The sequence below is a fragment of the Patiria miniata genome, unplaced genomic scaffold, assembly GCF_015706575.1.
Source record: "Patiria miniata isolate m_02_andy unplaced genomic scaffold, ASM1570657v1 HiC_scaffold_18, whole genome shotgun sequence".
NCBI lineage: Eukaryota > Metazoa > Echinodermata > Asteroidea > Valvatida > Asterinidae > Patiria > Patiria miniata.
The window spans coordinates 561,656-580,187 of record NW_024037056.1 but is presented as its reverse complement, the minus strand read 5'-3'; the positions used below and the strand labels follow the sequence as shown (position 1 = coordinate 580,187).

The 18,532-nt window shown below is 38.6% G+C and overlaps 3 protein-coding genes across 4 annotated transcripts; all 3 read right to left on the bottom strand.

The window, feature by feature from the left end:
* Positions 1–59: 59 nt before the first annotated feature.
* Positions 60–1,769, bottom strand: LOC119724995 (annexin-B12-like). The gene is made up of 4 exons (XM_038196360.1): positions 1,647–1,769; positions 966–1,041; positions 420–535; positions 60–164 (listed from the first exon to the last, which is right to left on the bottom strand). Exons 1-4 carry the CDS (start codon positions 1,767–1,769, stop codon positions 60–62), a joined length of 420 nt encoding a protein of 139 aa, XP_038052288.1.
* A 2,568-nt stretch (positions 1,770–4,337) lies between these two features.
* LOC119724107 (cofilin-like) lies at positions 4,338–12,999 on the bottom strand. Of its 2 annotated transcripts, none has more exons than XM_038195017.1 (4): positions 12,914–12,999; positions 7,995–8,172; positions 6,135–6,406; positions 4,338–5,540 (listed from the first exon to the last, which is right to left on the bottom strand). In XM_038195017.1, the coding sequence occupies exons 2-4, from the start codon at positions 8,166–8,168 to the stop codon at positions 5,381–5,383; spliced, it is 606 nt and encodes a 201-aa protein (XP_038050945.1). In that variant the 5' UTR covers positions 8,169–8,172; positions 12,914–12,999; the 3' UTR covers positions 4,338–5,380. The 2 variants fall into 2 exon arrangements, with proteins under 2 accessions (XP_038050945.1, XP_038050947.1); XM_038195019.1 differs by lacking the exon at positions 12,914–12,999 and adding an exon at positions 10,948–10,966.
* Positions 13,000–15,685: 2,686 nt separating this feature from the next.
* On the bottom strand, positions 15,686–17,997 carry LOC119724108 (actophorin-like). Its single transcript, XM_038195020.1, has 2 exons — positions 17,688–17,997; positions 15,686–17,123 (listed from the first exon to the last, which is right to left on the bottom strand). The coding sequence occupies exons 1-2, from the start codon at positions 17,954–17,956 to the stop codon at positions 16,961–16,963; spliced, it is 432 nt and encodes a 143-aa protein (XP_038050948.1). The 5' UTR covers positions 17,957–17,997; the 3' UTR covers positions 15,686–16,960.
* Positions 17,998–18,532: the final 535 nt, after the last annotated feature.

The window sequence follows — 18,532 nt, the reverse complement described above, 5'->3', positions numbered from 1 at the left end:
TGGCATGGGCCTCAAAATCACCACCAGCGAGAATGCGCAGCCGGATGGTAGCAATAGTCTCAACTCGTGTCGTCCTTGACGAAGTTCTCCAAGGTCGTGCCGTACTTGGCATGGAATTCCTGCTTGATGTTGGCAAGATCGATCTGGGTGATGAGAAAGCAAGACTAGCGTCGTGAACAAAGTATAGGACAATCAGATTAAAAACCAGATATGAACCAGCAGAAAAACAAACATTACAACAAAACTCGAAGCAAAACTAGTACCAGAAACAACAAATGGGTAGGACAAACCATAGGCAAGAGGAAAAACTTAGTAAAAGAACACAGCTTCTACAGTAGGTGCCAGTATAAAAGAAACTTTGTTTGCAATCTCCGAAAATTAAAGCATGACAAAATGACCAAGATGTCATTGTGCCCCACCTCAGATCGCGAAATCAGAGTACGGATGATCAAGTTATCATCTGTCCCCAATCCTTTCATGGCCGCGTAAAGTTGATCAACATAGAACTGGATCAGCTCGCCCTTCGCCGTCTTAACTGCAAAACAGAGACAGTGGTGAAACAATGGTAATGTCAACAAGATCAACATGTCATTATCACTAATTAATTGTTTGTTATTATAAAAACAGATGAAGGAGTGACCAAGTATTCTCAGGGGTGATAGTTTTTCTTTAAAAAAGAAAGAGTGAAAAGCCTTCACTGGCAATATAATATCGAAACAATTTTCGTAAATCAGATGCGAAGTTTGGAGTATTTCACGGCGTTTATAGACTTCCATGAAATTTGGAACCGTTTATTCGCGCATGTCTGGGATTTCACAACTCACTGCGAAATGAAAAGAAAATTTGAGTTGTTGAGTTTTAAGAGTCATATTGGGCCTGTGGACGCGCAATAAATATGATGGCTTTCTAATGACAATAAGATAAAAATTGGTGGGGCGCCGCCAATACTTGATTTTCGGTTTTACCTAGGGCCATGTAGCCATCCACCACTTCACCCTTCTCCGATGCTAAGTATTTCTCGATACCTCCTTTCTTGGACTTCTGCAAAGGGCAATCATTAAAAAGCAGTAGAAGAAATATTAATCCACCAACAGTTTTATGTTTAAATATTATCATCAAGTCGAAAAATACATCTCGATGTAATGGGTTGATTACCAAGATCCTCGATTATTTGTTACTGTGGCTAGTATGTCTCCGATCAAAAGGCTAAACCTCCCGTGTACGTTTTTATCTACTTTTTTCCCGGATGCACACATATTCTACAAACGTGTGTTTTTGCAAATTATTTCGGTGGGCAGAAACTACGATTTTTGCTGGTTGAGATCAAGGCTTGCTCTCGAGTCGGCCACATTGAATTGAAAGCGAGGTAAAGTTTTCAGTTTTGGAACTTGTGAGTAGAAATGAAAGCAATGAAACAATGTTAATTACAAATTAATACCAGTGTGCTCTGATGAATAATTTAAAATTTGTGATTAAACATATCTGAATGTTTTAAGCCACATTTACAAAAGTGAGGCTTGGAACGTTTTCCAATCATAAAATAGTCTGATACCATCCCATTCAATGGTTTAAAGCTTATAAAATAGATTCAGGGAACACGATCAAAAATGGCTTCGTCGTGAATCTATAGGAAAGGATTAAAGTACCTGGTCGTAGTACTCGAACGTTGCCAAGTTGAGTTGGAGCAAAGAACGAGTTCCCAAGGTCGCAATGAATTTAGCATCGTCACGTGGCCCGCTCGTATTGGACGGACACCAACGAAGTAGCATTAAAGACTAAATTTGAAATCTAAATAAGGCCCGTTAAGGGCTCAGAATGAACAAAAACAACTGTTGTGCCCGAAAATTTCATTTTATTCAGTTGTGGGCCCATGCACGTCGACAGATTGCTCTGCAAACTGCCAGCCAATTACCGGGACAGGTTCGTCGATTAACATTGCATCAACCGAGGAATCTTGAAAGCCGATTCTGACCAAACATACACCTTGCTCCACTTCGCCGACTGGCTACAAGTCCAGTCCCGAGCCAAGCGCATAGCCGGACAAGCAGTCACCGCCCACAGGGATGACGGCTCCAGATCTGACAAGAGAGAAAGAGGTTTTGAGAGGAAGAAAACTTCTCCCACAACAGTTTTCCAGACTGACGATGGAAAGCAAATGAAGTTGAAGCCTCACCAACAGTCAGCACCTTCGAAGCAGAACAAGCGTTCTGCCTATTGTCCACACTGTGACGGCCACGAACACTACTTGAATGGTTGGGCAGACTTCAAGAAACTCACCAGTAACCAGATCATCGAATGGGCTGAAGGAGAAAACCCGATGCTAGAAGTGTGGTCGTACCCACAAACTAGAGAACTGTACGCTAAAGAAACCATGCAACAACTGCAAAGAAGTCCACTTGACAGTGCTGCATGAAGCAATCATCCAGCAGGGAGCCAGTAAAATCTACACACTGGTAATGACCACACAGACGGTGTACATTGACCAGCTCCGTAGGCCTCACCACACATCGAGCGAAAACTGCGTAAGCAGCCAGACCTCAGAGTTGCTGACTCGAGTCATGTGACTTGGACTCGAGTCGGACTCGAGTCACTATTTTTGTGACTTGTGACTTGACTTGTAAATACCAGCTTTGACTTGTGACTTGACTTGGACTTGCAAACAATGACTTGTGACTTGACTTGGACTTGCAAAAAATGACTTGTTACCAACCCAATTCAGACGCTACTCGATTTTATTTTAATTGAAGTCGCCCATCACAAGGCCCAAAAGGCCGCTCAAGGTGTTTATAAATGCAGTTTATAGATGCAGCGAGAAAGTTTCATTGCAGAAAATAGACCTCAGTGACTGAATCCAGCAAAATGAATAGTTCCCACTTGTTTCAAAAGTTTTCAATAAGACTGTCACAACAAACTACAGTTTTCAATGACCAAGTCCCTTGCTTAATGTAATGGTTGAACAAACTTTGAAAGGAACCTTTCATGAAAAGAAAGCATGCCTTTGTCAATTGCATGTAAAATACCGGATAGCTTAACCCATTGTATAGGCGTTTAGTTTACATGAAAATTGAACAATAAAGTGTTAGTATACTACATGTAATCGAGTGAGTGAAGTCTTTTTTTCATGTCATCTCAGCATTTATTTCTACAATGTAAAGTACATTCATTAAAGTATACAAAGGGCTAATATCCGACGGATATGTGATAAACTACAAGAATAGTAATTGCAACACATTGAAAAAGGAAAATTAAGGAGGCATGTTCAAAATAACTCGTTAGTTAACGCTAGGTTCTTTTTTAAAGCTGAACAAAATAATGTGCAACTTGACGTGTTCTTGGACAAAGATTCTTGTGGCTTGACTTGTGTTGAGACCAAACATGTCAAATGACTTGTGACTTGACTTGTGACTGGACCTAATGACTTGTGACTTGACTTGTGACTGAAACTAATGACTTGTGACTTGACTTGTGACTGGACCTAATGACTTGTGACTTGACTTGGACTTGCAAAAAATGACTTGCTGCCACCTCTGCCAGACCTTGCCAAGATCCACAACGAGAAGATCCAGAAGTTGGTCGATGCGGGCTACGTCAAAATCCTCAACGAGGAGGAAGATAACCGGACAGACGAGTCATGGTACTGTCCACAACGGTTGTTGAGAACAACGGTAAGCACGTACCGCTTAAGGTAATCAGAATTTTACTTTTTTTCATCAATTTTCTTTCACTATATATCAATAATTTTGTTATGAAGTTTGGTTTTGTTTATGTATTATTATTTTTGTGTAATGCAAGACTTTAGATACACAAGGCCAGAGGCCACTTAAAGTGTGGGCTGGAAATCAACTGTTTTCCCGGGCTGTAACCACCTACTCCTGGGGCTGAAACAGGGTTTCCTCTTTACAGTCCGTGAGAATGTCGGTTTGGGTATCATCCATTGGAAGCCTGGCCGGTAGGGCAGAACGCACCACCTCCCCAACTTTCACGAAGCAATTATGGTTAAGTGTCTAGGTCAATGACACAAGTATCATGACCTGGATTCGAACCCACACCCGGATGACGTAGCCACCAAGACTTAGCCACCGTGTCCGATGCACTAACCTCTCAGCCATGACACGCCAAATGCACGAGGTTAGAAATGAATGACAATACCGAGCGATTAGGGAAATCATTATGGAAACTGACTGTACGAATACGGGGTTGGCCTTAATGTTTAAAATATGCCGCAACGATCATAAAGGTCTGAAACTTTTTGTGAACTTCAAGACTCTTAAATCGGACGGGTACCAATCTATACAGTTTGTGTCACATGTCAACCATTTTTGTTGAAGTATACACACTCTTTTTTTATGCAGTAATCATTATTTATTCTCTCAACTAATAAAACTTGTAGACTGAACAGCCGTAACCGTAATAAAAAGACAATTATAACAGAAGCCATCAAAACATAGAAATAGAAACACGATAAGCCGCTTTAAATAAAACCTTGGAACTGAAACATTACTTTTAAGATTCGAGTTTGACGTAGATGGGTATTATGGTATTAGCCATGCGGCATATTATTTGCAATCAGCTAGAAAATATATTCAGAATAACAAGTAACAAAAGTCAGATGTGTATGCTTGCAAACATACACGTAAACTTTATATCTGCGAACCAAGAAACTTCATTTCCGATACTACTGACTTGATTTATAATCAAAGCTTAAAAGAACATATTAGCAAAGTAAAGAGAATAAGAGATGATTTAGTCGCGAATAAAAAAGAACCTTCACCAACCTTGATTAAATAAAAGACCACAACCAACCTATAATTATAGCAATTCACAACAAAGCAATGTCAAGTCCACTCAAGTATTCTTGCCAAATGAATAATTCATTTAACTTTCGGAGGATAATGATATCGAAAGTAATTAATTTAACCTTGTGACGATAATGATATCAAATAAAAAATTCATTTAACCTTGTGATGGTAATGATATCAGATGAATAATTCATTTAACCTTGTAAGGATAATGATATCAAAATGAATAATTCATATAAACTTGTGACGATAATGGAATCAAATTACACTGCACCTCTGGAGTACAGCTATGTAGGAATGTGTGGCCTATCATTGAAGCTCCGCCCACATTACACCCACCCTGATGTCGAATTTGATTGATTATTGGTGTGGAACAATACAGCTGCTGTCCAAACAGTCGTCCATGTTGTCATCCGGGCCTTATTATCAACAAATATTGTTAACGTAATACACTCACGCGCACAGAGAAAAACTACTAGCATCTTTCATTTTTCGTTTCTCAAACTTTGACAAGGACTAAAACTTCGAACGGTTTTCTAACGCGTATCTAATCTTATCAAATCGGGTTCTGGGTAATGATTTTAAGCCTTTTTCTCAACCTCGGCCCTGAATGTTTCGTAGTCTAACTGGGCCATAGTGTTAGCTTGGAACTCCAAACCAAGGCCAGTAAACGCCTTCTTTATGGCGTCTTTGGATGATGCGTAGATCATCTTGTCTCCGATTATAGCATTGTCATCACACCTGCGGGAACAATTAATCTCAGGTTATTGAATCATATCGTCAAAAATCCTGCATTGATAACAATATTAATGTTGATCATTTTACCTGTGTTTTACCCCTGCACCAATATGTTCTAAGTGCTGAATTCTCAGTACTTTCTCAAGTCCACTGAACAAAAAAATCCACAGGCACAATACTTAAGTGGGGGTTCGAACCTATGGCCTTTGCTATTCTAGAGCATATGTCTTACCACAAGACCAACGAGCTTGCCCAGTATTTAACAATATTGAACTGCCTCTTGCTACCGGAAAAGCTTGGTGGTCTAGCTGTAAAAGATCACTTTGAATTGACATAGGTCGTGGGTTCGAATCCCACCCGAGTAATCGTTTGTGATCTGTTTTCTTAGGACTCGGGAAAGTATAGAGTGCAAAACACACACCGGCGTACGTGTGAAACACAATGCTCTTTATCCCACCTAACATCTAATAAAAAAAATGGATCAGGACGGATATTTGTGCTGAAAACGTTTGGGGGAAGGTGAAATTTTAACTTTATTCGTTTTGAACGAGAATCGAGAAATAAATGCCTCAGCAAGTAAGATGGCTGTATACGTACCAAAAAATGAAAGCAATCTTGTTTATCTTGCGACCTTCCTTTGAGTCAAATTTGAAGTCATAGAGAATATATCGTGGTTCAGAAGTCAGTTTGGCCTTCATCTCATCGAACTGCGTTTTATCGCCATAATTGTCATTCGGTTCAGCACTTTGATCCTTGATGATTTTCTTCTTATTCTCTATTTTGAAGGTAATCCACTTCAAGGTTTTTCTAAGCTTCATATCGTTAAAGATTGTGGAAACCTCTTCATCAAATTCAATTCCTGACATACTCTGAAATGAAATTTAAAAAATAAGAAATACGAAACGAACATAAATAGTATGTCTGTCAATTGATACCCTCAGATAATGAGCCTCTTAATGTGTTCTTGTTTTTTGTTTATCCATAAATAGCATTGTTACTTGCTTTTACAAGACTTGGACTTCGTGAATGATTGCAGTGTGGTTTTATAATTGTCGACACATTGGATTAATTGGTTGTCATGGCAATCAAACCATTTTAAAGTAAAACAGAGTTGTGCATGCAATAATAGTGCCATGTATTGGTATCGAGAACTCATTTATTGTCACATGGGTGACATTAAAGGTTTTTAAATGTAAGGAAAAAGCACATGGGTTTATCAGATAAAATTAGCACAAGAAGGACCTATATAGAGTAAAAGGGTCGTTTCTATGACAATAAACAACGTAATGTGACTTTACAGAATGAATACTAATGTGGCAATACTGGTAAATAATAACGAAGGTAATGCAGGACATCTAATCACTTCCTAACCTCTTTGCTTAGAATACTGATTCCCTTTGTGACGCCGATACTATGCTTACAAACGTTGGCAATAATTGTTTACACACGTTTTCTTGATAAGGATATCAGAAGAAATAAAAACTGAGACCAAAAACGAAGCCTTCATTTTGAAAAGACCCAAATTTACCTGTCGATTAAACTGTGTTATCATTACTCAAGTCAGGGTACTCTGCAATAATGCTCAGGATACCCGGCTATCTTTGGTCTCTAATTGATGTTAGATTTAGTTTGTGACTGTCGGTTATTAAAAGTGGTTTATATTTAAGAAAGATACCTTCAACATGTATAAACATTTTCAAAGTATTACTTTGTTTCCCTTTGTTTGACAAGCTCCGCGTGCTGGCTTGGGATCGAGGTTGAGAAAAGGGAAACGTTTTCTTTCAACTAAGGTTTTGTGTCTTCAAATTAAGTTGCAGGTTTCTTTTACCAGTAAACTAATGATGACCGTCCCTCCCAAAGTTTTCTGTACATTTTTGTACAGGAAAATGTTTAGTTCATTACTGAATTTCGATGATAGTCAATCTCTAGACTGACGAGAAAAATTCAACTGTGACATGTATATATCCATCTGTTGCTGATATACAATGACATTATATTTCAAATGTCGCTCTGAAAAAGTATCAAATAAAATGACAGTTTACTGCATTTTAACGTGAAGTTGGAGACTTGTAATTTGTTCTCCTTTTATGAGGGTCCTATCTGTTGGCAAACGAGAGCAACATAAAACTTGGTCTTTAAAATGCTCGATTTAAGGTGCCTTATTTCCAATCTGATAAATAACAAAAAAACAACAACAAAAACACAAAAAAAACGCACACAAATAAAAATCGTCGCAGTTTCACAAAGTGACACATTGCTCGAAATCTAAATTGTGTCACAAATTCTAGTGATGTCAATCTCCAGAAGGTTTCCATTGATACCGTTCTTTCTGTCATGTACCAAGTCTTGACACATGTGGTTGCTCAGTTACAGTAATGTCATTGAGCCAAATTGTCAATCTACAATATCTCGAAACGCACTGATACCCCTGTGTGGGCTAATTATGTATGTTCTCACCTCTCTTTCAAACAAGTTCTTCAGTTCATAGCCTCGTTCTTCTTCTTCAAGACCCTCCAGAAGGCGCTTGAGGAGGACTTCCAACTCGCCATCCAGGTAGCCATCATCCTGGTATCCATTCACCAAGACGTTGATAGCCACCAAAAGAAGCAACGCGGTCCTGAGTCCAAACATGATGCTTTTTAAAAAAAAGGAAGGAAAGAATTCAGCATTATTAAAAAAAATATATTAAAATATCCCCACACACATAAATAAGTCAATGGTGAGATAAGTTGGCATTCCCGGAGATCTGTATATATTGAACCACCCTTTTTGAACGAGCACGAAGTGTTGAATAGCTTTTTAGCTATTACGTGAAGTGGTCATGGCCGCGGCCGCTAATCCTTATTGGAATGCAGTTGCCAGCTGTGGTATGCCGCGGCACGCGCCTAGTCATGCGGGCCACTTGCTCTATGTGTGGAGGGCACGTATGTTTTAGCCGTTCATTTAGTTTGCGCGCATGCGCACTCAAAATATGAAATACTGATCAGCAAATTTGGATGCCTGCAGTCGCAGTTTGACCCACTGAAGTATCGGTCAACATCCCGCTCGAAGTACTTTGATAAAATTTCTTTCCACGTGGACAGGAATTTAAAGCAATCAAAGTCACTTTTGCAAACCGTAGCGCAAAAAAAACACACAGAGTATTTGATGCATTTTTTGTGTTTTTCCGTGTCGTGTAGTACGAAAGTATTAGGTCACAAATTCGAAACAGACGACAGTTTAGGGGATAATTTTTCAGGTTTGCCGAGTAATTGTAAACTTGTCTACACTGAAAAAATGATAAAGGATGCCACGGAAAGTGCGATGTATAAATATCATTTAAGTCGGAAACCGTTTCATTGAGAAAAGTAAGGTCTCACGTGATACGTTTTTTTTCGTTGAATGTAACGTTAGTGTGCACGTACCGTACCTGTGCACAGACCCTGGAATCTGGCCCGTAAACATGGCTAGCCACGCGCCACGCACCGCTCCGTTTGTAATCTTTTGACGCGTTGGAAATGTATACATTTAACTGAAACGAGTTACAACTGACTGGTTCCCGGCCCTGAAATGCAGTTAAGTACGATCACAGAGGGCACTGGGACCAGTGTATTTGTGCACGAAGCTTTCAAAATGAGTTTACTCGAAAAATGACGATTTTTATAAGCTACAGGTTTCCTTCTTACATCAAATCACCTGTAAAATGAAAATAATCTATCATCCTTTCCGATGGTATAACGCCGGCTGATCTATGGCAAACCCGGCAAATTGTCCAAATGTGTAAACCAAACTCAAAAGCGATCGATGTTTTGCCTTTTCATTTTGTACGTTTTTTGTCCATAATTATTGCTTTTTTTATATATATTTGAAAAGGTTTTTAGCGCTGTTACCACACTGCAGAGACAATTTATATCTTTGCTCACTTGGTCTACTGATAATTTTTGGTTTGAATCATCTTTTAAGTACGTTTGAGAAGGATACATTTTAAGACATGAAAACCAGACAATCGTTCAGTGCGTCGTCTGCTACCGCTGTTTGCAAGCCGACGACGCGGAGGAAACCATTGCGCATGCGTGAGAAGACAACTAAATGTACGCACGGTCTATGGGGCTGAAACATACGTGATTACACCCCGTCCTTAAAGGGCTAATTAGGGAAAAAGAACCATTCAAAACTTATTGTTCGAACAAAGAGCTGCTTGTGCTTATTGTCGGAGCATGCACGCAAGCTTCATAGACCACTGATTTGTAAAGATGTCATCCACGGTCAACCAAAAAGCAAAGAATTTGATCATTGAATTTCATTCAAGGTTATTGCCAACCTCTCACGTTAGCCTCAGGCTTCGTGGAATTCAATTCAATTCAATTCAATTCAATTCAATTCAATGCAATGCAACACTTATTTCCATACTTTCCAACTCCATACATTAAAATTTGTAAAGGAAAACAGAATAAAATTATAAAAGAACATTAAATTGTAATTGAAAGCAAATTAACAAATAAATAATAAATAGTAATAATAATAATAAATCTCAAACAACAGCAACAACAAGCCGAAGTTACTGCAAACTTTACTAGATTGTATCTCCACAATACAAAGTTTCAAATCCAACTCATGCACATGGTGTTAGTGAAAATCTTACTAGGTTGTATCTCCAACATGCAAAGTTTCAAACCATACTCATTTACATGGTGCTACTGCAAACCTTCTAGATTGTATCTCCACCATTTAAAGTTTGAAATCCTAGTCATGTACATGGTGTTACTGCAAACCTTACTATATAGATTGTATCTCCACAATACAAAGTTTCAAACCATACTCGTGTACATGGTGCTACTGCAAACCTTCTAGATTGTATCTCCACCATTTAAAGTTTGAAATCCGAGTCATGTACATGGTGCTACTGCAAACCTTACTGTATAGATTGTATCGCCACAATACAAAGTTTCAAACCATACTCATGTACATGGTGTTGTCGCAAACCTTACTACGGGTTGTTGTGAAATATAGTGTATTATTGGTACAACGGAAAGGGAAGGCGGTTGGATCGAAGATTACACACAGTAACAAATGGACAGCGGTCAGACTGTGTTGGGCAAGCAACACTAACTGTTTAATTAGTTCAAATCACGCAGGAATACAATACTTAGGTGGATGATTACAGGTGAGATTACAGGTGAAATGTGGTTCTGCAAAATAAAGGAATATAAACGTGATAAACCACATATTAGGTTAGTAAAACGTACCTACTGCAATGAGGCGAGGCGTACGTGCTACGTATGCACAAATGTACATGTTCAATAACGATGATTTTCGTCAGATTAGGTCAAAAACTTTATGCTAAAATCATGCCAATTTAATTACGGTCTAAGATTAAAAACACTATATCATGCATGTCTTTATATATCAATAAAGGGCTGATTTTACTCACATGTCATCAATGACGCACAGAAAGGGTAAACTTTTGGTAAATTACAGTAACACAATTCCAGCAGTAATAATAATAACAGGTTCTTATATAGCGATTTAAACTGAGATCAAAGTGCTTTACATTAGCAGTACCACTTATCATAATTTATGCCATAAACAGATGTCAGCGTCATCAAACTTATGAATTATGTACATATGTACATCGTCGGTCCGCGCGTGATCCACCAGCACGCCACCGTACAGTACTTACATTGTACCGGGTGCCACGTGTAACATGTACGACTCGGCCATAATTGCCGTACACGCGACCTTCGGACGATGCCCCCTCCTCTACCACAATCGGTGTGGTACTGTCATTACTTGTTTTATAGGTGCATAAGTTAAAACCATTGATCTCCATTAGTATAAGTCTTACTAATGGAGATCAATGTAATAGAGATCAATGGTTAAAACACAGAGCAAGTTAAATGCGAACGATGCCCGGTTATCTTTATCATCATTGTAGGAAATTTCGAATAAATTTAATCCAATCGAAATTTGTTCGGTGATGTTGACAAGTAAAAAAAAAAAAAGGAGGCACCGGCAAAAGCAACAACAAAACAGGCCCAATATTTTATTTTCAGTTAAAGCACAAAACACATTTTGAAATTTTGTAAGACAAAATAATATACATGTACTCAAAAAATTGGGAAGAACGATAAAACTTGATCCACTCGTCAGCTCATGGTGTTGCTTGAGATCCAATGCCGCTTGGAGGTTGTATACATACCCAGAATTGGGCCTAATGCAAACATCAAAATTTGGGAGATTCGCCATGTTGTTTGCGACCATATGTGCTTCTTCTAATGCACCGTTTAAGCTTGCATGGTGAGCCCATACATTTTCCTCGATTAAAAAACAGTTTGGTAATTTTCTTGGTAAGACCACCAATCCTCTTTGGCACAAAAATCATTACACAAACTTTTTCTGCATGCAGGAAAAGTATCAGCTTCATAGTTAATCTATTGTTCCCTGTGAAAAATATTGAGACATGCTAGGTCAACCATCCCATACACGTACACTAGGGTAAAGGATAAATCATTAGCATCTCCAAGGATTGCTGTGGTTATGGCGTTACGCAGTCCACGGATGCACACGGAAGTAATTGAAAACCGCGGAGATTTTTCATCAGGAGAAATTTTTTTCAACGACAGAAATAAGATTTTGATATTACAGATTTAAACCCATTAATTCAAAATAAATTCTTTATTCAATAGCTTTTATTAAAATATTAACAAGGTTTCTGTAAATATGGTAAGTTGTACGGTTGTCAAAAGGAAAAGAGTAAAAATAAACAAAACAAAAAACAATTAATGCAAGCGTTCACGATAAAGTATTCCTACCTACAGTTTTGAATGCAAAATGTAATAATAAATCATGGAACAATATGTATGCAAAATAGTAGGAATATAAGGCCAAAAAAAATAATAAGTCGGTCTCTGGTCAGCGCGCGCGTCGATTTTAATCATGCGCGTCGATCTTTTTTTCCCCAAAATGTTCCGCGGTAGCTCCAACAGCGACCTCTATTTCCGCAGCTCCTCAATTTGTTTTACCAAAGAGCACCAAGGAATGGGAAACTGCACCAAGGCAAATGATCGAAAGCACCAAGGAAAATTATGGAGGACACCAATGTACATGAGGACACCAAAAAAGCAAAATAGTACCCCACCTTGTCTGTACAATCCAAGCTTGAAGAAAAAAAAAAAAAAAAAATGATAAACCACATATTAGGTTAGTAAAACGTACCTACTGCAATGAGGCGAGACGTACGTGCTACGTATGCACAAATGTACATGTTCAATAACGATGATTTTCGTCAGATTAGGTCAAAAACTTTATGCTAAAATCATGCCAATTTAACGGTCTAAGATTTAAAACACTATATCATGCATGTCTTTATATATCAATAAAGGGCTGATTTTACTCACATGTCGTCAATGACGCACAGAAAGGGTAATTTGAGAACGAAGCAACACACAAGGAATGGGAGTTGCTGAAAAAATTGTAAGTCCAAACCAACTACATAGGCCAAGTTCGCGCAAGGACAATGAGTTAAACAATGGTTAACTAACGTCTGCCCGAACTCTGTCTAGTCAACGGTGGTTGACTACGCTTGTCGACTATTTGGAACCAGCCTACTGGGGTCGGTTGCTTCGCTGGTAACCAATAGCCGCGCGCATTCATAACGCTAGCAGAGAGCCAGGATCCAGAAGTTTTGTGATGAAATTTTGACCAGCGTTTGACTGGAGACGTTCGCACGTTGCTATCAGTGCGCAGGCGTAAGGTACGTCACAAATCAACCACTAGTCGAATAATTTAAAATTTGTGATTAAACATATCTGAATGTTTTAAGCCACATTTAAAAAAGTGGGGCTTGGAACGTTTTCCAATCATAAAATAGTCTGACACCGTCCCATTCAATGGTTTAAAGCTTATAAAATAGATTCAGGGAACACGATCAAAAATGGCTTCGTCGTGAATCTATAGGAAAGTATTAAAGTACCTGGTCGTAGTACTCGAACGTTGCCAAGTTGAGTTGGAGCAAAGAACGAGTTCCAAAGATCACGGACTTCTATTGATTCGAACTGGGTGTTGTTAAAGAATTTCCTCGCTTCATAATCTGTGTTCATGAAAACATTTCTATTTTTATGACAACTGGCAGTAAGTGCGAATGATAGGCCCAGGAACATTTTAGAATGTAATATCAGAAAAGTCTGAATCTATAATCTCTAAAAGGATAAGCTTTTGAGGAAACACTATACTTACGGCAGTTGTAGTCAGGAGCAGTTTCAAGAAGGGGTCGCTGGTTTCCTCCTTGAGCATGGTCTCCGCAGGACTACCGAACACTGTATTGGACGGACACCAACGAAGTAGCATGAAAGACTGAAGTTGAAATCTAAATAAGGCCCGTTATTGGGCTCAGAATGAACAAAAACAACTGTTGTGCCCGAAAATTTCATTTTATTCAGTTTTGGGCCCATGCACGTCGACAGGTTGCTCTGCAAACTGCCAGCCAATTACCGGGACAGGTTCGTCGATTAACATTGCATCAACCGAGGAATCTTGAAAGCCGATTCTGACCAAACATACACCTTGCTCCACTTCGCCGACTGGCTACAAGTCCAGTCCCGAGCCAAGCGCATAGCCGGACAAGCAGTCACTGCCCACAGGGATGACGGCTCCAGATCTGACAAGAGAGAAAGAGGTTTTGAGAGGAAGAAAACTTCTCCCACAACCAGTGGCGTAGCCAGGAATTTTTCAGTGGTGGGGGGGGGGGGGGGGGGGGGCTGGAACATTTCATGGGGGGGGGGGGATTTCTTGTATCGTGATTTAAATCGCCCCACGGAAGACAGTGTTCTAATAGGATTAATAGTATTCCACTAATCGGGGAATTTGTACATGAATATAGCAGTGTGAAATTTATTAATATCAGCAAGAGTAAGGGTGCTTAACTGTGCAAATAGATGTGAACAATGTTCTCTAGGCGATGAAAAAGTGCAAATCCGAACAGCCCTTTTTTGTGCAAACAGCCCTTTTTTGTTATGAACGTGGATTGTTTACTTTCGTTTTGACGGGGACTTGACTGAATAGAGTCTGGCGACTGTACATAGAAATTTCTTTGAATAAAAGTCGAATCGTTCATTCATGTGCACTTGTTATGCAAAGTGGGGGCAGTGGTTCAAGGATATCTATGTCGACATGCAGAAAGTGTGCAAGAACGCGACTTGAATGCTTTTATGTGTTCACAATACAACGACGCTGTTTAGTTATTTCACTGTGTGACACAGTGAGCCATTTTGCAATCATAATGGCGTCAGCGATACTTGCTGGGGAGCTCTTGCGTACGACTTTCTGTACTTCGGTACTGTTGTCTCCTGAACAATTGTGTGTACGGTAACCCGACGAACCCAGATTTTTAAAGACGAAATTGCCGACCTCAAACTTGTTAGTGCCATATTTGGCAACTATATGTGCGTTATTAGTTTAATTAAACAAATGAACAGGTTAATTAAACATAGTACCATTGAAGGTACCTACAAGTAAACATAACAGCATAGAAGACCCACAGACGAACATAAAATATTACAAAATACACATATTTGTCTGGATATTTTTTTTAGGGCGTTACCGGCAAGTTGGTGTCAAACAGATCATGTCGCCCCCCCCGAGAAACACACCCCCAGTGGAACATTCATGGGGGGGGGGCGTCATGTAGATCAACGATAATTTTTTCATGGGCTGTAACCACCTACTCCTGGGGCTGAAACATGGTTTCCTCTTTACAGTCCGTGAGGATGTAGGTTTGGGTATCATCCATTAGAAACCTGGCCGGTAGAGCAGAACGCACCACCTCCCCAACTTTCACGAAGCAATTATGGTTAAGTGTCTAGGTGGATTCGAACCCACACCCAGATGACGTAGCCACCAAGACTTAGCCACCGAGTCCGATGCACTAACCTCTCAGCCATGACACGCCAAATGCACGACGTTAGAAATGAATGACAATACCGAGCGATTAGGGAAATCATTATGGAAACTGACTGTACGAATACGGGGTTGGCCTTAATGTTTAAAATATGCCGCAACGATCATAAAGGTCTGACACTTTTTTGTGAACTTCAAGACTCTTAAATCGGACGGGTACCAATCTACACAGTTTGTGTCACATGTCAACCATTTTTGTTTAAGTATACACACTCTTTTTTATGCAGTAATCATTATTTATTCTCTCAACTAATAAAACTTGTAGACTGAACAGCCGTAACCGTAATAAAAAGACAATTATAACAGAAGCCATCAAAACATAGAAATAGAAACACGATAAGCCGCTTTAAATAAAACATTGGAACTGAAACATTACTTTTAAGATTCGAGTTTGACGAAGATGGGTATTATGGTATTAGCCATGCGGCATATTATTTGCAATCAGCTAGAAAATATATTCAGAATAACAAGTAACAAAAGTCAGATGTGTATGCTTGCAAGCATACACGTAAACTTTATATCTGCGAACCAAGAAACTTCATTTCCGATACTACTTACTTGATTTATAATCAAAGCTTAAAGGAACATATTAGCAAAGTAAAGAGAATGAGAGATGATTTAGTCGCGAATAAAAAAGAACCTTCACCAACCTTGATTGAATAAAAGACCACAACCAACCTATAATTATAGCAATTAACAACAAAGCAATGTCAAGTCAACTCCAGTATTCTTGCCAAATGAATAATTCATTTAACCTTCTGAGGATAATGATATCGAAAATAATTCATTTAACCTTTTGACGATAATGATATCAAATAACAACTTCATTTAACCTTGTGAAGATAATGATATCAGATGAATAATTCATTTAACCTTGTAAGGATAATGATATCAAATGAATAATTCTTTCAACTTGTGAGGCTAATAGTCATATGAATAACTCATTTAACCTTGTGAGGATAATGATATCAAATAAAAAAATTCCTTTAACCTTGTGAAGATAATATCAGATGAATAATTCATTTAACCTTGTAAGGATAATGATATCAAATGAATAATCCATTTAACCTTGTGAAGATAATGATATCAGATGAATAATTCATTTAACCTTGTAAGGATAATGATATCAAAATGAATAATTCATATAAACTTGTGACGATAATTGAATCAAATTACACTGCACCTCTGGAGTACAGCTATGTAGGAATGTGTGGCCTATCATTGAAGCTCCGCCCACATTACACCCACCCTGATGTCGAATTTGATTGATTATTGGTGTGGAACAATACAGCTGCTGTCCAAACAGTCATCCATGTCGTCATCCGGGCCTTATTATCAACAAATATTGTTAACGTAATACACTCACGCGCACAGAGAAAAACTACTAGCATCTTTCATTTTTCGTTTCTCAAACTTTGACAATGACTAAAACTTCGAACGGTTTTCTAACGCGTATCTAATCTTATCAAATCGGGTTCTGGGTAATGATTTTAAGCCTTTTTCTCAACCTCGGCCGTGTATGTTTCGTAGTCTAAGTCGGCCATAGTGTTAGCTTGGAACTCCACAGCAATGCCATTAAACGCCTTCTTTACATCGTGTTTGTGGTATGAGTAGATCATCTTGTCTCCCATTTTAGCATTGTCTTCATCAATCCTGCGGGAACAATTAATCTCAGGTTATTAAATCATATCGTCAAAAATCCTGCATTGATAACAATATGAATGTTGATCATTTTACCTGTGTTTTACCCCTGCACCAATATGTTCTAAGTGCTGAATTCTCAGTACTTTCTCAAGTCCATTGAACAAAAAATCCACAGGCACAATACTTAGGTGGGGGTTCGAACCTATGGCCTTTGCTATTCTAGAGCAGATGTCTTACCACAAGACCAACGAGCTTGCCCAGTATTTAACAATATTGAACTGGTCTAGTGGTAAAAGATCACTTTGAATTGATATAGGTCGAGGGTTCGAATCCCACCCGAGTAATCATTTGTGATCTGTTTTCTTAGGACTCGGGAAAGTATAGAGTGCAAAACACACACCGGCGTACGGGTGAAACACAATGCTCTTTATCCCACCTAGCATCTAATAAAAAAATGGATCAGGACGGATTTGTGCTGAAAACGTTTGGGGGAAGGTAAAATTTTAACTGTATTCGTTTTGAACGAGAATCGGGAAATAAATGCCTCAGCAACTAAGATGGCTGTATACGTACCAAAAAATGAAAGCAATCTTGTTTATCTTGCGACCTTCCTTTGAGTAGAATTTGAAAGCATAGAGAATATATCGTGGTTCAGAAGTCAGTTTGGCCTTCATCTCATCGAACTGCGTTTTATCGCCATAATTGTCATTTGGTTCAGCACTTTGATCCTTGATGATTTTCTTCTTATTCTCTATTTTGAAGGTAACCCACTTCAAGGTGCTTCTAAGCTTCATATCGTTATAGATTGTGGAAACCTCTTCACCAACTTCAATTCCTGACATACTCTGAAATGAAATTTAAAAAATAAGAAATACGAAACGAACATAAAAAGTATGTCTGTCAATTGATACCCTCAGATAATGAGCCTCTTAATGTGTTCTTGTTTTTTGTTTATCCATAAATAGCACTGTTACTTGCTTTTACAAGACTTGGACTTCGTGAAGAATTGCAGTGTGGTTTTATAATTGTCGACACATTGGATTAATTGGTTGTCATGGCAATCAAACCATTTTTAAAATAAAACAGAGTTGTCCATGCAATAATAGTGCCATGTATTGGTATCGAGAACTCATTTATTGTCAAATGGGTGACATTAAAGTTTTTTAAAAGTAAGGAAAAAGCACATGGGTTAATCAGATAAAATTAGCACAAGAAAGACCTATATAGAGTAAAAGGGTCGTTTCTATGACAATAAACAACGTAATGTGACTTTACAGAATGAATACTAATGTGACAATACTGGTAAATAATAATGAAGGTAATGCAGGACATCTAATCACTTCCTAACCTCTTTTCTTAGAAAACTGATTCCCTTTGTGAAGCCGATACTATGCTTACAAATGTTGGCAATAATTGTT

Coding starts and splice junctions, on each gene's coding strand:
- LOC119724107 (XM_038195017.1), bottom strand. CDS start 8,168: ATGTTTGGACTCAGGACCGCGTTGCTTCTTTTGGTGGCTATCAACGTC. Junction 6,407..7,994: donor AGAACTTGTTTGAAAGAGAG/GTGAGAACATAC, acceptor ATTTCATTTCAG/AGTATGTCAGGAATTGAATT. Junction 5,541..6,134: donor AAGATTGCTTTCATTTTTTG/GTACGTATACAG, acceptor TTGTTCCCGCAG/GTGTGATGACAATGCTATAA.
- LOC119724108 (XM_038195020.1), bottom strand. CDS start 17,956: ATGTCAGGAATTGAAGTTGGTGAAGAGGTTTCCACAATCTATAACGAT. Junction 17,124..17,687: donor AAGATTGCTTTCATTTTTTG/GTACGTATACAG, acceptor TTGTTCCCGCAG/GATTGATGAAGACAATGCTA.
- LOC119724995 (XM_038196360.1), bottom strand. CDS start 1,769: ATGCTACTTCGTTGGTGTCCGTCCAATACGAGCGGGCCACGTGACGAT. Junction 1,042..1,646: donor CGTTCGAGTACTACGACCAG/GTACTTTAATCC, acceptor TGCCCTTTGCAG/AAGTCCAAGAAAGGAGGTAT. Junction 536..965: donor GGATGGCTACATGGCCCTAG/GTAAAACCGAAA, acceptor TCTGTTTTGCAG/TTAAGACGGCGAAGGGCGAG.